General features: G+C 40.5%; 1 protein-coding gene across 1 annotated transcript in view; it reads left to right on the top strand.

Annotated features, from left to right (window-relative positions):
• Positions 1-19,899, top strand: part of macf1a (microtubule actin crosslinking factor 1a) — a 213,889-nt gene that overhangs the window by 163,152 nt on the left and 30,838 nt on the right. Inside the window, 5 exon segments of the mRNA XM_051136559.1 lie at positions 17,738-17,899; positions 17,988-18,158; positions 18,357-18,523; positions 18,688-18,847; positions 19,275-19,601. Coding sequence (XP_050992516.1) covers positions 17,738-17,899; positions 17,988-18,158; positions 18,357-18,523; positions 18,688-18,847; positions 19,275-19,601 — 987 coding nt within the window.

Raw genomic sequence — 19,899 nt, 5'->3', positions numbered from 1 at the left:
GGAACATCTTCCACCTCAGAATGAAAGTTGTGTAAATTTAGTTTATTTTTTGGCCTAAGTGGTTGATTACATTAGGATAACATGGTTAGACTAATCTGATGACTTAATTTCTCTAAATTGACCCTGTTTTATACATCACACTCTGGCATTCGAGTATATGTGCACATGCATGTGTTATGTCATGCTTTCTCTAGCTCTTCCCATTGCCTGATATTGTTTCAGCTGTTGTGCATTACTGTGGCATTCCACAAAATAGCCCACTTTCCCTACCAGTTACTCTCAATTAGCTCACCAACAGAAATAAATAGGAACTTAATATAAATAGGGTGACCCCCTTTGACATTTGGAAATAATTACCAAGATAATAATCACTGGGTGTGGGAACAAAAGGTTGCAGATGCAGACTTTTATTATATTTTATTTAATTTTCACATTGTTTTTTTTAACAGAATAATAAATAGTTTTAATAATATAAAAAATATTAACTAAACGTGAAGCTAAAGGGTAAAGCTGTAAATGTGTTTAAGACTTATTTTATTGCTTTAATTTTGTGGCCAGATCAGACACCTTTTAGAAGAGGTGTTTGTATTCCTGTCTCAGCTCCATATGTCTTTTTGTCTGTGGTGGTGAGAGAGAACAATGCACACATTGAGTCATTCAGGTAAAGCCTGGTGGTTAATTATAAATCTACTGCTGAGATAGAGAAAATGAGAGACATGCTACCTAGTAACCAGTGTGGCAAAGGGAACCAGAGAAGAGGGGGGGTAGATGAACAACCGAAACAAACAGATGTAGCCCTATAAAAGTATCTTTTACTTTTGGTGCAATCATACAGGGGGAGAGAGAGAGAGTAGGAGTGGGTAAGCGACAGAGAAAAAAACAATATCAACAGGTGCACTGCTGTTGGCAACAAATAGCCCTCTAAAGTCAATAATGTTTCTCAAGCCTCGTGCTTGTTGTGCTGAGTGACCGCCAGTGTTTAAATGAGGGCTGTTTTAGCACAAGACACAAAACAGTAGTAACACTTTACCTATGCCAGTCAGTTCAGCTTCAATAGAGTCTCTATAGAGGATTTTGGGGCTTTAAACCCCTCCCTCTTCCTGTCTGAGTCAAGACTGTGACTCTTTAACCAGGCGTGACAGTCCAAATGACCAGTCACTGAAAGAATGAGGAAAAGTAGAGTGGGGGATGCACCAGTCAAAAAGTCATGAATTTAATTGGTATCAGGAAGTGCAATGAGAAGACTAGGTTTGGATTACTTAGTTTCTGATCTTATATTTTGTGTACAAATGTATTTGCTATTACTGTTTATCTTCCAGTAATACAGCTCATTGAAACCTAGTTTGAGCACAAGCACCAGCAAAATGGACAACAAACCTCTTTTGTTTCTGCTGGGAGGTTTGTGTTGGAAGCGGCCATGACAGCTGCAACCCAACTGACACGGGGGGGAAAGAGTTTATAAGAAAGACAGAGTATTTAGCTTGCTTGACATGCAGGCCACGGGGAGCGTGGTGGTTCAGAGCAACAGTTAGATCACTGAGGACGAACAAGCCCCTCCCCCTTTTCATGCGTGACTGTGTGCATTTTTCGGCATGCATTTGTGCTTCTTGGACTGAGTGCTTGGAAGAATGGCCAGACATGCGTTCAGTGTTTATTCTCTGCTCTAGCTTCTTAAAGGAGTAGTAAAAAATCGACTGACCCTTATTGAGATCCCAAACCCATAAAATTTTCTTTCTGCCATGGAGCACAAAAGAATATTTTCCTTGTAATCACAATGAATGGGTACTGAAGCCTTTCAGCAGGGACTTTTGAGCTCTATTCCACATCTTCTGAAGTCATATGATTGCTTTATGTGAGGACATTTTTGGCGTGTTAGAGTAGTTTACTTTCAGAACAAAAATATTCAGATAATTTACTCCCCCCTTGTCATCCAAGATGTTCATTTCTTTCTTTCTTCAGCCGATACATTTTAGGAATTATCTCCATATAGAGGACTTCAATGGTGCCCCCAAGTTTGAACTTCCAAAATGCAGTTTAAACGCCGCTTCAAATGGCTCGAAATGATCCCAGCTGAGGAAGAAGGGTCTTATCTAGAGAAACGATCAGTCATTTTCGAAACAAATTGACAATTTATATGCTTTTTAACCTCAAACGCTTGTATTGGTCTGCATGAGTTGAAAACGAGACAAGTTTTTCGGCATACCCAAACTGTATTGACCCGGATTATACAGACTACGCATGTGCATCACAGAGACCAGACAAGAGGAGCATTTGAGGTTAAAAAGTATATAAATTGTCAATTTGTTTTGAAAATGATCAATTGTTTGGCTAAAGAAGACCGTTCTTCTTTAGCTGGGATCATTTAGAGCCTTTTAAAGCTGCATTTAAACTGCATTTTGGAAGTTCAAACTTGGTTCAGAACCTATTACACGAATTGCACTGGCCTTCTTCCTTGGTGCTTTTCCACCCTTTTTGAAATGTAATCCCATGAAAAATGTTTCCTTTTATGTTGCATTGAAGAAAACCATGCGGATTTGAAATGCCAAGAAGAGTGAACTGTACCTTTACGCTTTGAAAGAAGGATAGACAGATTGTGATCTGTGCAGTAAAAAAATATTAAAAGCTCACACTTTATATTCCCGTTTCATGTTGGTTTGAGTCGGTGGACACTTCTAAGTGGAATGTTCATTCATTTTCATGTTGTGTTATGCTAAAGCCCCTCATCAGAGGCCCCAGCCCCCCCCCCCCCTTATGGTCTCTCCTGACAGGATTGTGTTACAGAAGAGTAGCAGACGGGAATGCACAAGTGGGGTGTGTGAATATGGCAGACTTTTGTATGTCCTCTTGTATTGTTTTGCTGTTACAGAGGGCCTATCTGAAAAAGGAGGGAGGGAGGGGACGGAACAGTAAGAGGGAATGTGTGCACTGTGCAGGGGATTTTTGCTTCCACGTATGGCAGTTTATTGGAGGGGTAAAGAACGGCAGCCGTTATTTCTTTAATTCCTTCTTTCAAGCTCCCTCCTCTTTCAGCATGGCCACTCCCACTTTAGTTATCATTTTCACTTGCACTTTTCCTGTCTGTCTGTCTATTGTGATCTTGAGTTTGAGTTTTGCCTCAGGCATTTGGCTCTTTTTGAGTGGGAGTGTTTATCCCAGCTGATTCAGGTTTAGATAACAGCAAATTTGTGAATATAACAAATACAGAATGAAAATGAGCTGTATCAGTCACACAAGTTGAGTCATTGAGGCTCATTGTACACAAAAGAAGAAAACTCTTAGTGAGAGCTTGTAGTCTCTCTTCTTCAATACTGCTTTGAATGTACAAAGATGGTTTATTTAGCTTAGTATGCGATAAGCTGCTCCCGTTATCCAGTGATTCTGCAGAAACGCGTCAGATCCCCGGATTGGTCACTCCCACTGACTGCATGGACTGCATGGTCCCTCCTCCCACTCACTTTATCTTGGGTTCACTCCTCTAGCCTTGTCTCGTGTGTTTTTTTGGAAGGGGAAACCGGCATGATTGGACCACTTCCTGTGTTTTAATACCATAGCAGGAAACAGAACAAACGGAGCTGGATTCAAACAAAAACAGAGAGGAGGGAGAGAGAGCGAGAGAGAAAAAAAAGAGAGAGCCGAGAGTGTGTGTGTGAGAGAAAGGGGGAGTGAACGAGAGAGGAAAACTGGGAGATTTTTTTAGCAGCTGCAAACCATTTCAGCTGTGTAGTGGCTTTAGAACAGACGCAGAGAAAAGCGTGTGTGAGAAAGAAAGTCTGCACAAGAAAAATCAGAGAAAAGAAGAGCAAGGAGTTTGCGTGGAGCCTAGCTGAGCTCTTGTGTTTGGACTACTGAAAGAAGAAAATAAGAGAAGAGGGAGCGTGTCCGGGGATTGTCTGGAAATCACAGTGCCTGAAGTGCAAGGCAGCACTTGGAATGAAGCTCTGTCTGGGTCTCTGCCTTCTGGATACAGTCCCCTGACTCTCTGGCTGCACCGGACTCATTGGATCTCCATAACCTCAATCCTTCTGGACACAGATACCTTGGATTTTTCCTCAAGCTCTGGATGAAAGGATTGCCCAAAAGATAGTTAGAAGAACATCTTTTTTTACTTTTAATATGAAATGAACATGTCACAAAGAGTGTTGGATTTCATTGATTTCAGTCCCTCGTGCTCCGTCTGCTGAAGAGGACTAGATAAAAGAAGAGGATGAGGTATTTCAGGCACAGATGGCTTCTCTTCCTGACATGCTCTATTAATGCTTCATTATAGGATTAAAAAGAGGAAGCAGAAATTGATAAAGAATACACGTCTGGAACACTGGTAGGACTGTCGGAGGCGCGAGTCTGCTACTGTTTTATGACTGTTTCTTTAGTGTTATCAAGTAAGTTTACAGCGCTTTTTGTTTTATCAAGTCAAGATGCCTTGTTTTTGGAAATGCTTCCAAGGAATTATGGCTGTTACCTTATGTACTTAGAAGAAATAGGGAGATGAGAGACAAAATCTCCTGACTGGCACTTTTTGTTTTTCTTTGCTGAACTCAGTTTTATGTAACAGAGTGTGGAGTTCTCACCTTAAAAGGAGCCTCATTCAGCTTTGGCTGCTGCTCTTGGAGATGGTGAAAGTAGCTGAAACCCTGCTTTGATTTTCCTGTTGTGGCAGCGGGAAGGAGAGTCAAGAGGAAGCAGCACTAAGGAAGGAAAGGATTTTGGATTTTGCTCTTGTTTTGAGGATTTAGGACTCAGCGGTTCATAAAGGAAACAAAGGAATACTGTCCATGAGGGATGTTATTACCCTGTTATGGATTTTGCACATCTGACCAGACTTTTTGTATATTTTTCTTAATACTTAATATGCTACTGCAAAGATTCATCTGTGCACATGAGACATTTCTAATGCATATCAGCATTGCACATGCAGATGCCGCCATGTAGCTCTGAATCGAGGGCTCGTATCTTTTCTTACTTGGATATTAATCCCGGATGTTAAGCATCATAATACATTGTATACTGAGAATTCAGTGCATCACCATTACAGAACTCATGGGTGAGCTATCGAAGTAGTTCAGAACCTCACTGTTACTCACAGCAGGCTTTGTTTGTGGAATAGTAACCATCCCATCTCAGCCCCTTGAGGGCGCTGTGGTTTGGGATGGGAAAACCTCTGAGCCGCCCGGACTGCTTGCGGCAGAACCCCAGGTGCCTTGGGAAGGGCGATGATGAGGAGGCATACATTGAGGACTGCTATGTACCCCAGCGCTCAATTTACGACACTATGCGCATCAATGAGCAGATTGATCAAGGCTCAAAGCTCAGCCAGCCTTCTCGCAGCACTCTGGGCTCAGGGGGCGGTGAGGGGAGTACGCTCTCCAGCAATGGGACGCTGGGAGCCGACATAGGTGGAGTATTTGTTGCACGGGGAGGGCCTACAGATGCAGGTGTGAAAAGGCTGGACGAACGAGTTATTTTTGATGCTCTGAAACTCACCGGTGACCCTCAGAGTATGTCACCTGTCGGAGGAGTCGGCTCTGCAGTCGTCATTCCTGCATCAAATTCAGCTGCCGTTGGGGCAGCTGTTGTGACCAAAAGGCGGCACCAGGGCGGTGACAAAAAGGACAATCCAAATCGCCGCTCCTGGAAAGCATTCATGCCCCCTACTTACCCTGAGTTTGCAGAACGTTTAGAGCTTTCACCTGGAGAGAGTGGAGAGAAGCGTCTGTCTGGGGCTGGAATCCCAGTCTCGCCTCTTCACCCTGTACCGCTGTTACTAGCCTCATCTTCTACATCATCGACACCTTTGGCACCACCTTTCTCACCTTCCCCTGCCTCATCTGGAGGTCCTCAAACTCCACCTGTCTCCAGCTCTCCGTCTTTCACTCCCACTGTTAGCCCTATTCCTTCCCATCTTCCTCATCCGTTCAAACAAAAACAGCCCCTCCAGCTGCACTCTCACAAACCTGCAACTGCTCTGTCTTCTCCCGCAAAAGAACAACCACCCTCGGAGACTACTAGTTTTGTTCAGTCAGGCTCTCCACAAGCTAGTCCAAGTATTGCTCAGGTTGAGAGAAAGAGAGGTGAACAGAGCAAACCAACTCAAGCCCCAATGTGTATTAGAAGTGTATCCGAAGAACCACCACAAAACTGGGATGCAACTGCAGCTAGAACCTCTGATAATGAGCGAGACTCACCTCTACTGGAACATGACCAAGACACCATTCCACTAATACCCCCAAAACCGGTATTTTGTCCTCCCACTAAAGCCCGTACCTGGCCACGTAGTATAAGGGGTAGTAAAAGGTCACTGGGGCATGTGAGGGTTCTTCCTATCCTGCCTCCACTGCCCCCAGTTCTTGGTGAGGAGAGCGATGAGGAATCTTTGTACCTCCTGGATCCTCCATCACCTTTCCTGCAAGAAGGAGAAGGACTTAATTATGGAGGTTTGCCCCTGTCTCCATGCATCAGTCAAGAGGGTGGTGAGGATGGTTTATTAGGTTGGCCTCCGCCTACCAGCGGGCTACGAGAGAAGACCGCCTCAGAACTTCGCTTTGAAGAAGATGAACGCAGAATCTTGGAGGAGTTAGAGGAGGAGAATGACATGGATAGAGAGCAAGAAAAGAAAGAAGAGGAAGAAAGACTGGAGATGGAGGAGAGAAACTGGCAGGCAGTGTTAAAACTGGAGAGCAGTGAAACAAGCGGCATATCTTGGGAGGTCGAAGAAGAGGAATCGCAGTTACAGGACTGGGAGACACAACAACTTGCATCCTCAGGCCACTGGCCCCTTTTGACACCACCTGTAGGATTCGGAGGTTCGGAGGCTCCCAGTGCTTCCCCTTGCCCCAGCTCAGAGGCAGGTTCAGATGAACTTTTCCTTGAGCTGGAAAGACAGTGTTTGGAAGAGGACATAGACAAATCAACTGTTTCTGAGCAGAGGGATCCTTCTCAGACTTGTGAATACTTTGATACCTTTGACAAACTGTTTGTGGTGAAAATGGATCAAGCTGAAGTTAAACATGACATCAAAGAGCTGTATGATGAAGATTGTGCTGTGATGTCAGCACAGGATGTCACAGAGCACACCGATTCGACTGAGCCATGTGTAACACAAATGAATCGAAATTCAACAGAAAGTACACAAAGCTGTTTTTCAGCTGAAGATATTGACCAAAGCCCAGACCAACTGCAAAGCTGTCTTCCCTCCAATAGTGAAGGTAATAATCACGATCAGGATGATTATACTTCATACATAGTTGATGTAGATGCTTTAGATTCTGAATCCAGTGGCATTCAAACCTCACACCAAGATGGGACTGTGCCATCTGATGCGTTTCAAACCGCAAGCTATGAGCAACCAGAGAGTGATTCAGATTTAGGCAGTGGAGCTTCATCTGATCATGAAGAGCAAGAGGATGAGGAGGTGATGAAACAAGATGAGACATCTGACATTCATATCTCCTTACTTCATGGACTTTTCCCCTTAGAGAATTTGAATCTAGGCATCTTTACGACTGATTTAGAAGGGGTGGAAATTGAGGACAGTATTCACCAGTCCCCAGAGTGCTCTGTCTTGGAAGATGAGGCAGAAAGAGAAGTTAGGGACAGTCACTATGAGACTGTCTCTCATGAGGATGCAGTTTCCTCTGAGCCTGCTCAAGTAACTATGGAAATGACCTTTGACCAAGAGGGAGCCTCTTCAAAATCAGAGAAAAACGAAGAGATTTTGGTCTCCATGGAAGTATTTGTTCAAGAGGAGGTATCGTCACATGATTGGGAAGTAACAGAGGCTGTTCAGGGAACTACAAGTACGCCAAAATCAAATGCCTCGTACTCTCAGTTAGACTCTCCTAATATCAATATTGATTCTGCTCCACCTTCCCCTCTGCCCGTGTCGACCACTAAACATGAGTCAAGAACAGCAGGACTTGATAGCAAAGATGCTGATGCTTTTGTTGCAACAGACAGTTTTGTGTATTTAGCTGTGGCTGTGCCACCTCAGTATCCTCAGGATTGTCCCTCATCTCCATCAGTGGAATCAGCCCCTCCGAGCCCCCTCCTTAAATGCTGCCCTGAGCCAGAGGAAGGGGCATTTCTCTCCTCCGATAGTTTCGTTTACCTGGCAGCCCCTGAGCGGCTTGTGTCCGATGGGGGCTCTGCCTGCGAAGACTGTCAGGATTTGGACTCTGAGTCAGAGGAGACCCGATCAGGTGTTGATTTTGTGCTTGGATCAATGACTGGGGATAGTGAATGGGACTCGGATGGATCTGGCTTAGAACCTGTGCACCAACAGAGAGACCAATGGGAGCAACTAGAGCCAGGTCTTTTATATGGCCTTTTTAACGAGGGCGAGAATGAGGGAAACTCTCAGGAGGGTGTGGAATCACATGACAATGACTGTGAGGACACCTGTGAAGCAAGTTCTGTGGAAGAAATCTCACCATTAAAGCATGACCTTGATTTGGACACAAAGGTAAAAAAAATAAAAACCTTCCTTTATTATGGTCAGTGCAAAGGTAACTCAGTTTATAGGTTCAGTCAGTTTATAGGTTGAGTTTTCTAAACCAGCTGGCCCTTTTGGTGACTAAAAAAATATTTTACAGCAATGATTCATTAGAACTGTGTTCTGCGGGTTAGTTGACTATTTGAATGAATGAAATAGTTGTAAATGATAAGGCACCAAAGTAAGTTAATGTCTGGATAATCAACTCTAAACAGTGAATCGGCTGATTGTATCAAATTTAATTGTGATAAAGTGTTTCTGTCTGCAGTTATGCTGCAGTGTAAAAGGCATTTAGACCAACTTTCTAGCTTGCAAACAGACGGCTCATTTAGCTCATTTAAACAAAGGGACATTTTTACACTTCCTTGGTGATTTTCCCCTCAGATTTAGGTCTACTAATGTTGTCCTTAAGGGTTTTTCCTGGAAATTGTTTACCTCACAAAGGTTTGCGGTTGTTGTCTGCTGTAAGGTTCTGTCAGAGAAATAACGTAGTTTAATGCTGCAGTAAATGTTGTCCTAGTTGTATAATAGGGTACAACAGGGATAAAAGTACATCTTGAGGTAATTGTGCTTTTCACCACTCCCACAGTGTATGATGCAGAAGAAAAGAATGTTGAACATTGATGGAGCAGCACATTTTATAGGAAAATAAATTTTAAAAGTAGTTGTTTTGTTTACAAATGTATGAGGTGGCAAATGTGGGCCTTTAACCCCATTTTTGGAGTAAGACTTAATAGCATGGGGCAAAAGGCACCCAGTACTGATACAAATACTTGTGAAATATTGAAATATTTTCAATAGTGAAATATTTTGTGTAATATAATACAAGTCACTGTCAATCTGTCATTTAAACATGTTCATATAAAAGTATTAATTTCTATAATTTCTTCTAAAATTATACTGACGTCAAGCTTTAACAAAATCTTTTTATTTCAGATAAATGCTGATCTTTGGATCTTTCTGTTCATCACAAAATCTTGAATAAATGTACTCAGCTGTTTAAAATATTGATAATAATAATATACATGTTTCTTTAGCAGCAAATCAGCGTTTTAGAATGATTTTCTGAAGGATCACATGACACTGAAGACTGGAGTAATGATGCTGAAAATTTAGCTTTTATTACAAGAATACATTAAATGTTAAAATATATTCCAAAAGAAAGCTATTTTTACTATTTATTTTAAATAGTAAAAATATTTTATAACATTACTGCTCTTGCTGCATCAAATAAATGCAGGCTTAAGAGCAGAAGACATTAAAAATCTTAATGTTCAAAAACTTTTGACTGGTAGTGTGGCTTTACAGCAGTAACAATACAAATGATATTTTATTATATGATATGGTTAATATAATATTGTTAAGTATTATGGTTTCATTAATATGGTAATCATCTCTAAATTAGACACCCAACTTAATCCATGTCATGCCAACCAAATAAAAAAGTCTTTCAGCTATGTATTATCATGTTAATTATTTTGCCTTTAGCCCCAACAGCAGGGGTGCTTTTTACCCCAAATACCATACTTCTACATATTCTTCTGTTATCAGACAGCTGCTGATTTAATTATTGTAAACAAAACAAAATAATTACCAAGACATTTGTCCCATTATATATTCTGTAATTTTATCAATTTATATTTGCAACATTAATCATTTCAAGAAACATTGAATATTAGCTCACATTAGTATAAAATCAACTTTGTGTTGCTACCAGTGATCCCGTCAAGGATCAGCCAAATTTCCATGTGCATAGCAAAACTGCACTAAATTTTGTGCCATCTAGAAAATAGTTAATGCACTAATACTATAGTCTGGAATGATTCCAGGTGTCTATATAAGCTGAAAACTTGCATGGTATGTATGTGTATTTATCCTGGGATTGTTTGTCTATTGCAGTGGTGATCACATGCTTGCTGAGTTAAAAAAAAAAAGCATGCTTACTCCAAAGCAGTCAAACCCTAGTGAACGTTTGTATGTTTGGTTACAGGCAAATGGGTTTGGGCACACATTTGCATAGGTTTGCTTTCTCTGCCTGTTTAAGCACTTTGTCTGAGTGAGCACACTGTGTATGTGTTTGAAAGAGATTTAGGAGTCAAAAAGACAGGAATGTTTTTTTTGTAAATACACGTTAGATTTCTTGACATAACGTAAGCATGCATTTGACATTCTCTCTCAACTGCTGTGACAAAGCCGGCGTCTGCTCTGTTTCACAGTGACAGTGGCAGTTAGCCGAAAGACTGCCTGCTAGTTCTTAAGCTCACTGGATGGTTATTGCATTACTGTCTCTATCAGTCTGACTGGTCATCCACATCTCATTTGACCCTCTGCCTTGGCCAAATCTGCCTTTCTGCATGGTCACTCTTAAAACTCGCCGTCCCTTCAAATGTAATCAGATGCAGAAACCCTGTCAGGCTGGATTTGGGTAGAGAGGATTGCAGCAACGAGGGACTGAACGGGATCAGCTAGCAAATGATATTTAAACTTAATTGGGATAGAAAAATTAAAAGAGAAGAACAAAATGACTGATTTGAGAAGTGGCTGTCATCCAGTGCCAAGCCAACTTAGAATCTCTTTTCACTTCAAATCCCCACTTCTTCCCAGCTGCAGTCTGATGGTACTGCAATTGAGATAAGGAAGTGAGAAATAAACATCAGCCAGCAACACACAAACACTGTATAAAGTTGTTGGAAATATAAATAGATGATAAGGGCATGTCAGTCCTATCAGTGCAGGGCCAGACTCTCAAAGCCGAGGGAGTCGACCACAGACCTCGGGAAAGATCTTTGTAATCTTTTGGAGCAGCACTCCGTTACGGGCCGTCTCCAGTGAAATTGCACACTTGCAATAGAGGCTGATTTAGAGGGTAAAGTTAGAAGATTTTGCAACAGCCTGATCATGAATGAACAAAGAGTCTCTATGGCAGAACACCTGGTAGTACTCAAAATAAGAGCTGCATGAGCAATACAAGGCGTCAAAAGAAACATCTGACGTAACATCTGAAACCCGCAATCAATTTTAAAACTGTCCAGGGTTGAGTTTCAGAGACGGTCAGGTAAACAGACACACCAACTGATATGCACAGTGGAAAGGGAAGAGCAATCAGGGAGGGAGCGAGCACTGATGTTATGGCGTATGGTAACAGCGGGTATATTTGATTGTTTGGATAATGATGGCAGCGAAAAGTGTGCGGGAAACACCTGTGATAAAAGACAGTTGCCAACAAAAGAGTTTCAACAAACCCTGCAGCCCCTGTCAGGACAACGACAGCCATAACAAAGCAGTCACATGTGCTGTGAACTCATTGACTGTGTTTTTCACCTCATTTGCTCAATATTTATTAATGGAAGCATGTGAAATATATCCTTGTTAGAGAATTTGAGACAGATAAAATGAAGTAATCTGAAGTCCTTTGAAAAGGAAGCTGAGGAACTGGAGGCCGGAAAAACACAGGAGGTGAAAGCAAAGACAGGAAGAGTAGGACTGGAGAGAGGGTTTTGGAAAGTCTCTATAGAACAAGACGTTTGCTAACGGCTATGTTGTCATTGCTTTGAAAGAAATCATATTCCTGTAATTTCCTGGGATGTCCAGCCCAGAAATGTTACATCTAAGATGTTTTCCAGTTGTCCCTCAAGACAAGATAGGCTTTTTAAGGCTTTAAAATAAGATTTTTTGCTGTTTTTAGACATTTATAGCCTTGAATTTCTTATTGTATGCTTTAAATATTATGCTTTGAATAGAACATTCCATGCCTTGATTCTGCCTATGCTATATTTGTCGAACATTTAAAAATATATATATACCTTCACAGGGCTCTACACTTACTATTCTTTTTAGGAGCACTTGTGCTCCTAACTTCAAAAAAATTTTAGGAGCACCTTCTAATCAATAATCAAAAAATCTAATAAAAAAATTAGCCTTGCCATTACGAGGTAATATTTAACTCCTTAAAGTGATTTACAGTGGAATTTTGTTTTTACCTTTGTAATGGCATTTTTCTAACTATTAAAAGTATCTAATCTTTTATGTCAGTTTTTTAAAATTATATTTAAGCTTTTTAAAATTTCTAATTAAAACAACAGAAAAGAACGAGTGAAATAAGTTACATTTGAAAGAAATCAGTATTAACAAAATTAATTTGTACTTCAGAGGTGGCATAGAACAACACAAAAGTGGCTTGTAGGTGTATTTTCATGTTTAATGAGGCTCAAAGGTGGTATGAGTGCAATCAAATTCATAAATTCATGTTGAGATTATTGTTTTAAATATAATTTTTTGAATACAGAGATATTAAATGATTTAAATAACTAAAAAGATACTTTAAAAATGAAGCTAAATCTGCCAGTAGGAGGTGGCAAGTCACTGATCATATCATTCATTTGATTAGTTTGAACGGCTAATTCATTCAGGAATAAAATAAGTGACTGTCTTTATGAATAGGAAATTGAATCATTGACTCACTACATTTGTTTAACAACACGTTAATTCATAAACGAAACACCACTGTTTAAATGGAGATGTGCAGCGGCTCAGTTTTCGTTTCGTTGTTGTTGACGAAGAAATACTCTGTAAAAAACAATTTGTTGAGTCAACTTAAAATAATTTGTAACCTGGCTGTCTTAAAATTAAGTTCAGTCAACTCAAAAAGAGTTTATTCAACTTGACATGTTAAATTATACTAAGTGACAACTTAGATATTTGATTTTAATCAACTTAAAATTTTAAGGCAGCTGGGTTACTTACCCATCTGTTAAGTTTAGCAAACACAAATATCTAAGTTGTTACTTAGTACAACTTAACATTTCAAATTGACTAAACTTATTTTAGTTGACTAAACTTAAAATTTTAAGGCAGCAGGGTAACAAATTATTTTAAACTGACTCAACAAATTGTGTTTTTTATTTTTTACAGTGTAGAGCAAAATCAGGCAATAGTGTTATAGTCAGGCAATGTAAGTCACTTAATATTAACTTCTTGTTTATTTAACTGTTGTATTAAATCAGTATCTTATTTACAAACTCCCTTAAAAATTATTAAATGCGGTCACTCATCTTAGATCTCACAAAGTACCATTATAATCAACAAAGCTTTCTACACTGCACAGTCAGTCTCTTATTTACACTCTCTCTACACTTTATTTATGAAAGAATTTGTGAGAAACCTTTGCAGCTCCCCTCAGTGCGAAAACACAAATATGCTGATCGGGTCAGTCGCACATGGTGCTTTTAAATATTTTTTCGTAGTCGCACGCAGTAGTTTTCAGTCTCAAATGCGACTGAAATTTGTCACACTGTGGAGCCTTGCTTGAAGTTTCCATTAAAAGGATAGTTTGCGTGGGTGCCGATAGCCTTGTGGGCAGGACGCCGACATGTAGCGCCATTGCGCTCTGGGCATCCCAAGTTTGAGTCCCGGCTCGTGGACCTTTCCCGATCCCACCCCCCCCTCTCTCTCCCGCTCTGTTTCCTGTCACTGCTATACTGTCCTATCAAAAATAAATGCAAAATGCCAAAAATAAATCTCAAAAAAAAAAAAAAAAAAAAAAAAAAGGTTAGTGTGCCCAAAAAATGAAAATTCTGTCATTAATTACTCACTCTTTAGTATTCTCGTAGCTTCATAAAATTATGGTTGAACTTGATGACACATGGACTATTTTATTGATGTCCTTACTACCTTTCTGGGCCTTGAATGTGGTAGTTGCGTTGTTGCAGGGTCAGATAGCTCTCGGATTTCATCAAAAATATCTTAATTTGTGTTTTGTGTTCTGAAGATGAACAAAGGTCTTACGGGTTTGGAACGACATGAGGATGAGTAATTCATGAGAGAATTTTCACTTTTTGGTGAGCTATCCCTTTAAATCATTTAAGACATGCCATCCAAATGATGAAACAACACAAATGGAATTATGGGAAATATGCAGTAACCAAATGGTGTTTATCAAAACTGTTGTATTCTGAGTCATTCATTAAAAAACTCAACTGTTTTGAATGAAATTCATACATAAGCGCAACAAAATGTCTCAGAAGGCCTTTGAGATAATGAGAAACATAAATTCTTTTGGGTGTGTCTACACTCTTGACTGGTACTGTAATTTAGTCTGATTGATTTTATCATGCCATAAGCAAAAATTGCATGAGAATAGTTTCTCCCGATGCTTTCGAATACAGAACAAGGTTTAGAAAGCTCAGCAAATAGCAGCACATAGTGTGGGGGATACAGCATGTAACTCATAGCCAGCTATTATAATATTTTCTTTACTGAAATGTGGGCATACCCGCTTGGGCAGAATGGAGTTGTGGTTTGAACTAAAGCGAGAGAAACAAAAGACTCCAATGGTGGTGATGTTATGGGTTGGCGGTAGGATGGAGTACTGCCTGGAGCTATATGTGATCTGTGGGGGTTTGAGTGAGAAACAAAAGAGTTTAAAGTTTGGTGACAAAAGAAACAGAGAGTGCTGGAGAGATACGTGTGAAGCAGTGTGTATATGTCTGTGTGTGACTGGCCTGCTGGCCAGATTGGTCGAGAGCGTTTGAGTGGAATGACAGGCATCCTAGATATTTTCCAGAGGCCTGCATTACAAGAGTCAAATGCTCTCTGAGAGAAGGAGAAAAGAAGACAGATTGTTGTTTGCACTGACCTCTTTCTGTTGTTGTATGGATATGTATAGCTACGTCCTACTTGCATGTGGATGTGAGCATCTTTGTATAGATTTCAAAGTTGACAAACTAAATTTCCTCTCTTCCTGTTGTGAATTATTGGTCATAGCACAAATATGTAGGTATATAATTGTCTATGGAATAATTAACAGCTTTCCCTTTGATTTGGCCACACTAGTTGTGGATGATCTGCCACGGATGCATATGAATGGTGTTATTTCTGTGCTGGTGGGTGAAAAGTGCCACATGTGATGAATGATCAGGATTAAAAACGGGAAATGGCTCCAAGTATATACACTGAGGATAAGGAGGAGGAGGAGGAGGCCTAGATGATGGATTCAGGATAATGTTAGACAGGATATAGAGAGACAAAAGGGAACCAAACACTCTCTTCGTTGCGTAGTCACGTACATTCTCACAGTCACATATACTGTCGACAAGAGGGTGGAGCAGGTTGAAGCTGCGGTTCATTGTTTTGAGTCCGACAGACATCCTGTTTGAAAGCAGGAATGAAGCCCCTCGCCACAAGGCAGCTGCAAACAAACCAACACACACTCACACACAAAGGATTCGGGATTTTATTTAATTGTGTATGCTTGTTCCCTTAGCTTTACAGTTGAATTATCTTTGCCATCATCTAACAGAAATAATTTAATAACACTAAATTTAATAATACTAAACGTTGTTTACAGAAGTTAAAGAAATATCTAATATCGTCTAATACGATGTCTCTGGGCCAAAAGCAGTTGCATGAATGTGAACGTTTGGCAAAAATTAAAACAAAATAAAAAGAATGACTGCATTTACACCTCCATTAGGGCTGCTCCCTAATAGTCGACTAGCTGTTAGTCGAAGAGAAGAGGCTTGGTCGACCAAGTCATTGTATTAGTCATTTAGTCGCAGAAAAAACATTTCCACAGGAAGTGGCGAGGTCACACAGTCTGTGACGGACAGGTCGTTAACGGCTGGTCTATGTTGGTCTATGTTGTAATATAGTACATTGGCAGGACATCCAAACACTTACCTCTCATTCATCAACCTAAAATGTGGCTTTTCATCAGAAAGATGTATGTAGTAGCAACTTTACATGGCCGCTCAATTTAATGTTAACCTAGAAAAATGTGCGCTATTGAAGTGTGGATGGAATGTGGAAGCTGAACAGGAGCGCTTAATGCATGACAGATGGAGGCGCCGGTGTGCTCACTTGCACTTAAAATACTCCATCATTTTTGGTCATACAGATAAAAGTAATACATCTTTCGTATCTGTAAAGACTCTGCGTTTATTTGTGTGCACTCAGAATAACAACAAAACATTGCGCTTTTGTTAAATAATTAAAGCAAACAGGATGCGCTTTCTGCCGTCTCAGTCTCTGTGAACTTGCCCGCGAAACTTTGAAAAATCAATTGTATCTATTGAGAGCGAAATGCCTACTTTTAAACGAACCGATTCAAATAGATAACAAATATTCTCAGATTATGCAATCTGTATGAAACATGCATACAGGCGCATCACTACTGCGGAGATGAAAGTCAGTGTTGCCAACTTCATCTCTGAAGCCGAAAAACAAAGAAAGCACTAGTTTATAAATAAATTATTAAAAGATTAATACAGTCTCCTTGCTGTTTTTCCCCGGCACATTCATAATTATTCTATCTGCCGGTGCACTGTGACAAGCTTTTTTTGTGTGCGCTTCGAAGCTAATTAGGCTATGTAGGCAATTAAAGGCTAATTACTATGATTTATATGGTTTATTAATAAACGTGCGGTTAATAGTCGACTAATGCTTAAAATGAACGACTACTAGTCGACCAGAACAATCTTTAGTCAAGGGCAGCCCTACCCTCCATGTTTACGAACACAACACTGGAAGGAGCCTTTTACAGATGGTTTCTGGTTAATGTCACAGAATTTACCGGTATTTTGAAACTGATGTTTGAATGGTGCTTTACCGGTAAAAAGATGGAACGTCATTGCCTATGTGAACGGCACATTTTTGTGTTTACCTGTAAAGTCTTTCAGGTAATTTTACAACAATGTACTGGTATTGCTGTGTGAAAGAGGCTTGTGGTTCAGTAGTGTAATTGGACAATCCCCCGCTAAGTTGCATTGAGGTCCAAATCCATTCTTGTATATAATGCCCACTTTTTCTGATCCAACCAATTCCAATTGGTTGCTGTAAAGTACTTTTCCTGTTGAATCTTCTGTTTCTTTGTGATAAGTCATTGCAAAATTAAAATGGATTTTATGTTGACTTCAAACTTCCCTTTGGTAATTGCTGGTTATGGTGATGCTTAGGGGTATTTGCCATCCTATGTGTGGTGAACCACTGTGTTGGATATTCTGTCAGAACTGTAGTGTTGGGCTGTTGGAGAAATAAAGCTGTGCAGTGTTGCTGCCAAGACCTTGTATTTCATTTCAGTCAGTGTGTGGGGGCTGAAAACTGCTTCCCCATTTATAAATGGCCATGCCACCATTATCATGTTGTTGTGTTTGTACAGCCTTGACCTGTTTAGACACATTCTATCATATCACATGTCCAGCAGCATAACAAGTGTCCGGTAACATACTCAAATTATTTTTTCTCTCTTTTTAGGCCGTGGAACGGGAGCAGATAGACAGCATTCAGCCTAAACTGCAACATGTTAACGCTGTGGGTCAAGGTCTTATCCAAAGTGCTGCCAAACACACTGACACTCAGGCCCTGGAACATGACTTGGAGACCACCAACCTGCGCTGGAACTCCCTCAACAAGAGGGTAAGCTTGAATTTCGTTGTTTCTTTGTTTGTTTAGTTGACTAACAAAAATGGATTAATTAAATATTAAATATTTCTTTTTTTCACAGGTTGCTGAAAGAATTGCACAGCTGCAGGAGGCCCTGTTGCATTGTGGGAAGTTCCAAGATGCTCTCGAGCCACTCTTGAGCTGGCTGAGTGACACAGAGGAGCTCATAGCCAATCAGAAACCTCCGTCTGCTGAGTACCGTGTGGTTAAGGCACAAATTCAAGAGCAGAAGGTTAGATTTTAAATAAATTTTGTAAACCTAAACTAAAATTTATATTATTATATTATATTATATTATATATATTTTTTTTTTTACTTTTCTTTTTTTTTTAAATATCCGTTTTGTAAAAAAAAAAAAAAAAAAAAAAAAAAAAAACATTTAAACAGAATTTAGGTTTAAATACATTGTGATTTTCCATATTATTTCTAGCTACTTCAAAGGTTGCTGGATGACCGCCGTGGGACGGTAGAGATGATCAGAGCAGAAGGAGAGCGTATCGCTGCTACGGCTGAGACACAAGATAGAGACAAAATCCAGAAACAACTTAAGAGCCTTGGAGAGAGATGGACAAATCTGCTGGAAAAGGCCAGCGCCAGGTAAACTCCATAATCAGAGCAATATGGACACCCAGACACAGCCATAAAATCTCTTAATCGAATCTCTTCCTCAGAACTCAATCACTTGGTTGCTTTACAAGGCTATAAAACCAGAGTAGCTATAAGAATATAACACAGATTTCCTCTTCACCTCATGTCCTCAGGCAGCGGCAGCTAGAGGAGCTGCAGGTGTTAGCGCTGCAGTTCCATGAGGCGGTGGAGCCACTCGGTGAGTGGTTGAGCGCAACAGAGAGACGTCTAAGCTCCGCTGAGCCAATGGGAACCCAGACCTCCAAAATCACACAGCAGATTGTAAGGCACAAGGTACGAGCATACAAAGCATCTGGGAGAGATGCATCCTGGCCAGAATTGTTGCTTCCGAACCAAGATTTGTCATTTTAGCAAGTGATTCTGTGTCGTGCATCATTAGACTAACTGGAGATGCAGAGGAGAGAACAGATTGTCAGTCTCCTGTGGTTTTAAATAGTCTAGTAGGAGTGCAGTTATCTAAGATGGCACAAAATTCAGGTCGTGATCCTACCCACATCCCTTTTCATTTTGCAGTTTAATTTGATCATGATTTCTTTTCTTTTTTTTATAATGTGTTCCCATCTCATCTTGTGTTGATTCACATATTATTTTTTCCTTATGATTTGTCATTCTGCATTGTCATGTTTGTTTGCCTTGTCGTTTTTTTTCTCCTTCTACTCATTCAAACACATCTCCTCTTTACTCTGGGCTATAATCCCAGGCTCTCCAAGAGGAGGTAACCTCTCGGGAGAATGATGTAGACCATCTTGAGACTCTTAGTCAGTCACTGCACCCGCTCAGCTGTGCGGCCGATCGTGATTGGCTGGGCGAGCGTGTGGCGGCAGTGCGCAACGGGCACACGGAGCTGCGTGATTGGTGCAGTCGGAGAGAGGCCATGCTGGAGCAGGCCCTGGCCAATGCACAGCTATTTGGAGAGGAAGAGGTGGAAGTCCTTAACTGGCTAGCTGAGGTGGCCCAGAGGCTGGCTGAGGTCTCAGTGCAGAGTTATCAGCCGGAGCTACTAGAGCAGCAACACAAACACACACTGGTACGATTCTGAAGGGCATAGCTGCCCAGGATCAACAATACTGGAAAGTCAGTTTAGAGAATATGAATATTGCTAAATAGCCCTCATCCTAAAAAAACTGTCACTCATTGAGGTCAGAGCTATACTAGGCCTGTCAGTCGATTGAAAGTTTTAATGTTCTAAATGTGACCCTGGACCACGAAACCAGTGGGTATGTTTGGTTCAAAATGATTGTGTTTTTTTTTTTTTTTTTATGCCAAAAATCATTAGGATATTAAGTAGAGATCATGTTCCATGAAGGTATTTTGTAAATGTTCTA

This window comes from Labeo rohita, chromosome 19 (assembly GCF_022985175.1).
Source record: "Labeo rohita strain BAU-BD-2019 chromosome 19, IGBB_LRoh.1.0, whole genome shotgun sequence".
NCBI lineage: Eukaryota > Metazoa > Chordata > Actinopteri > Cypriniformes > Cyprinidae > Labeo > Labeo rohita.
Note: the sequence above shows the minus strand (reverse complement) of the source record. Positions and strands in the feature narration are given on the sequence as shown.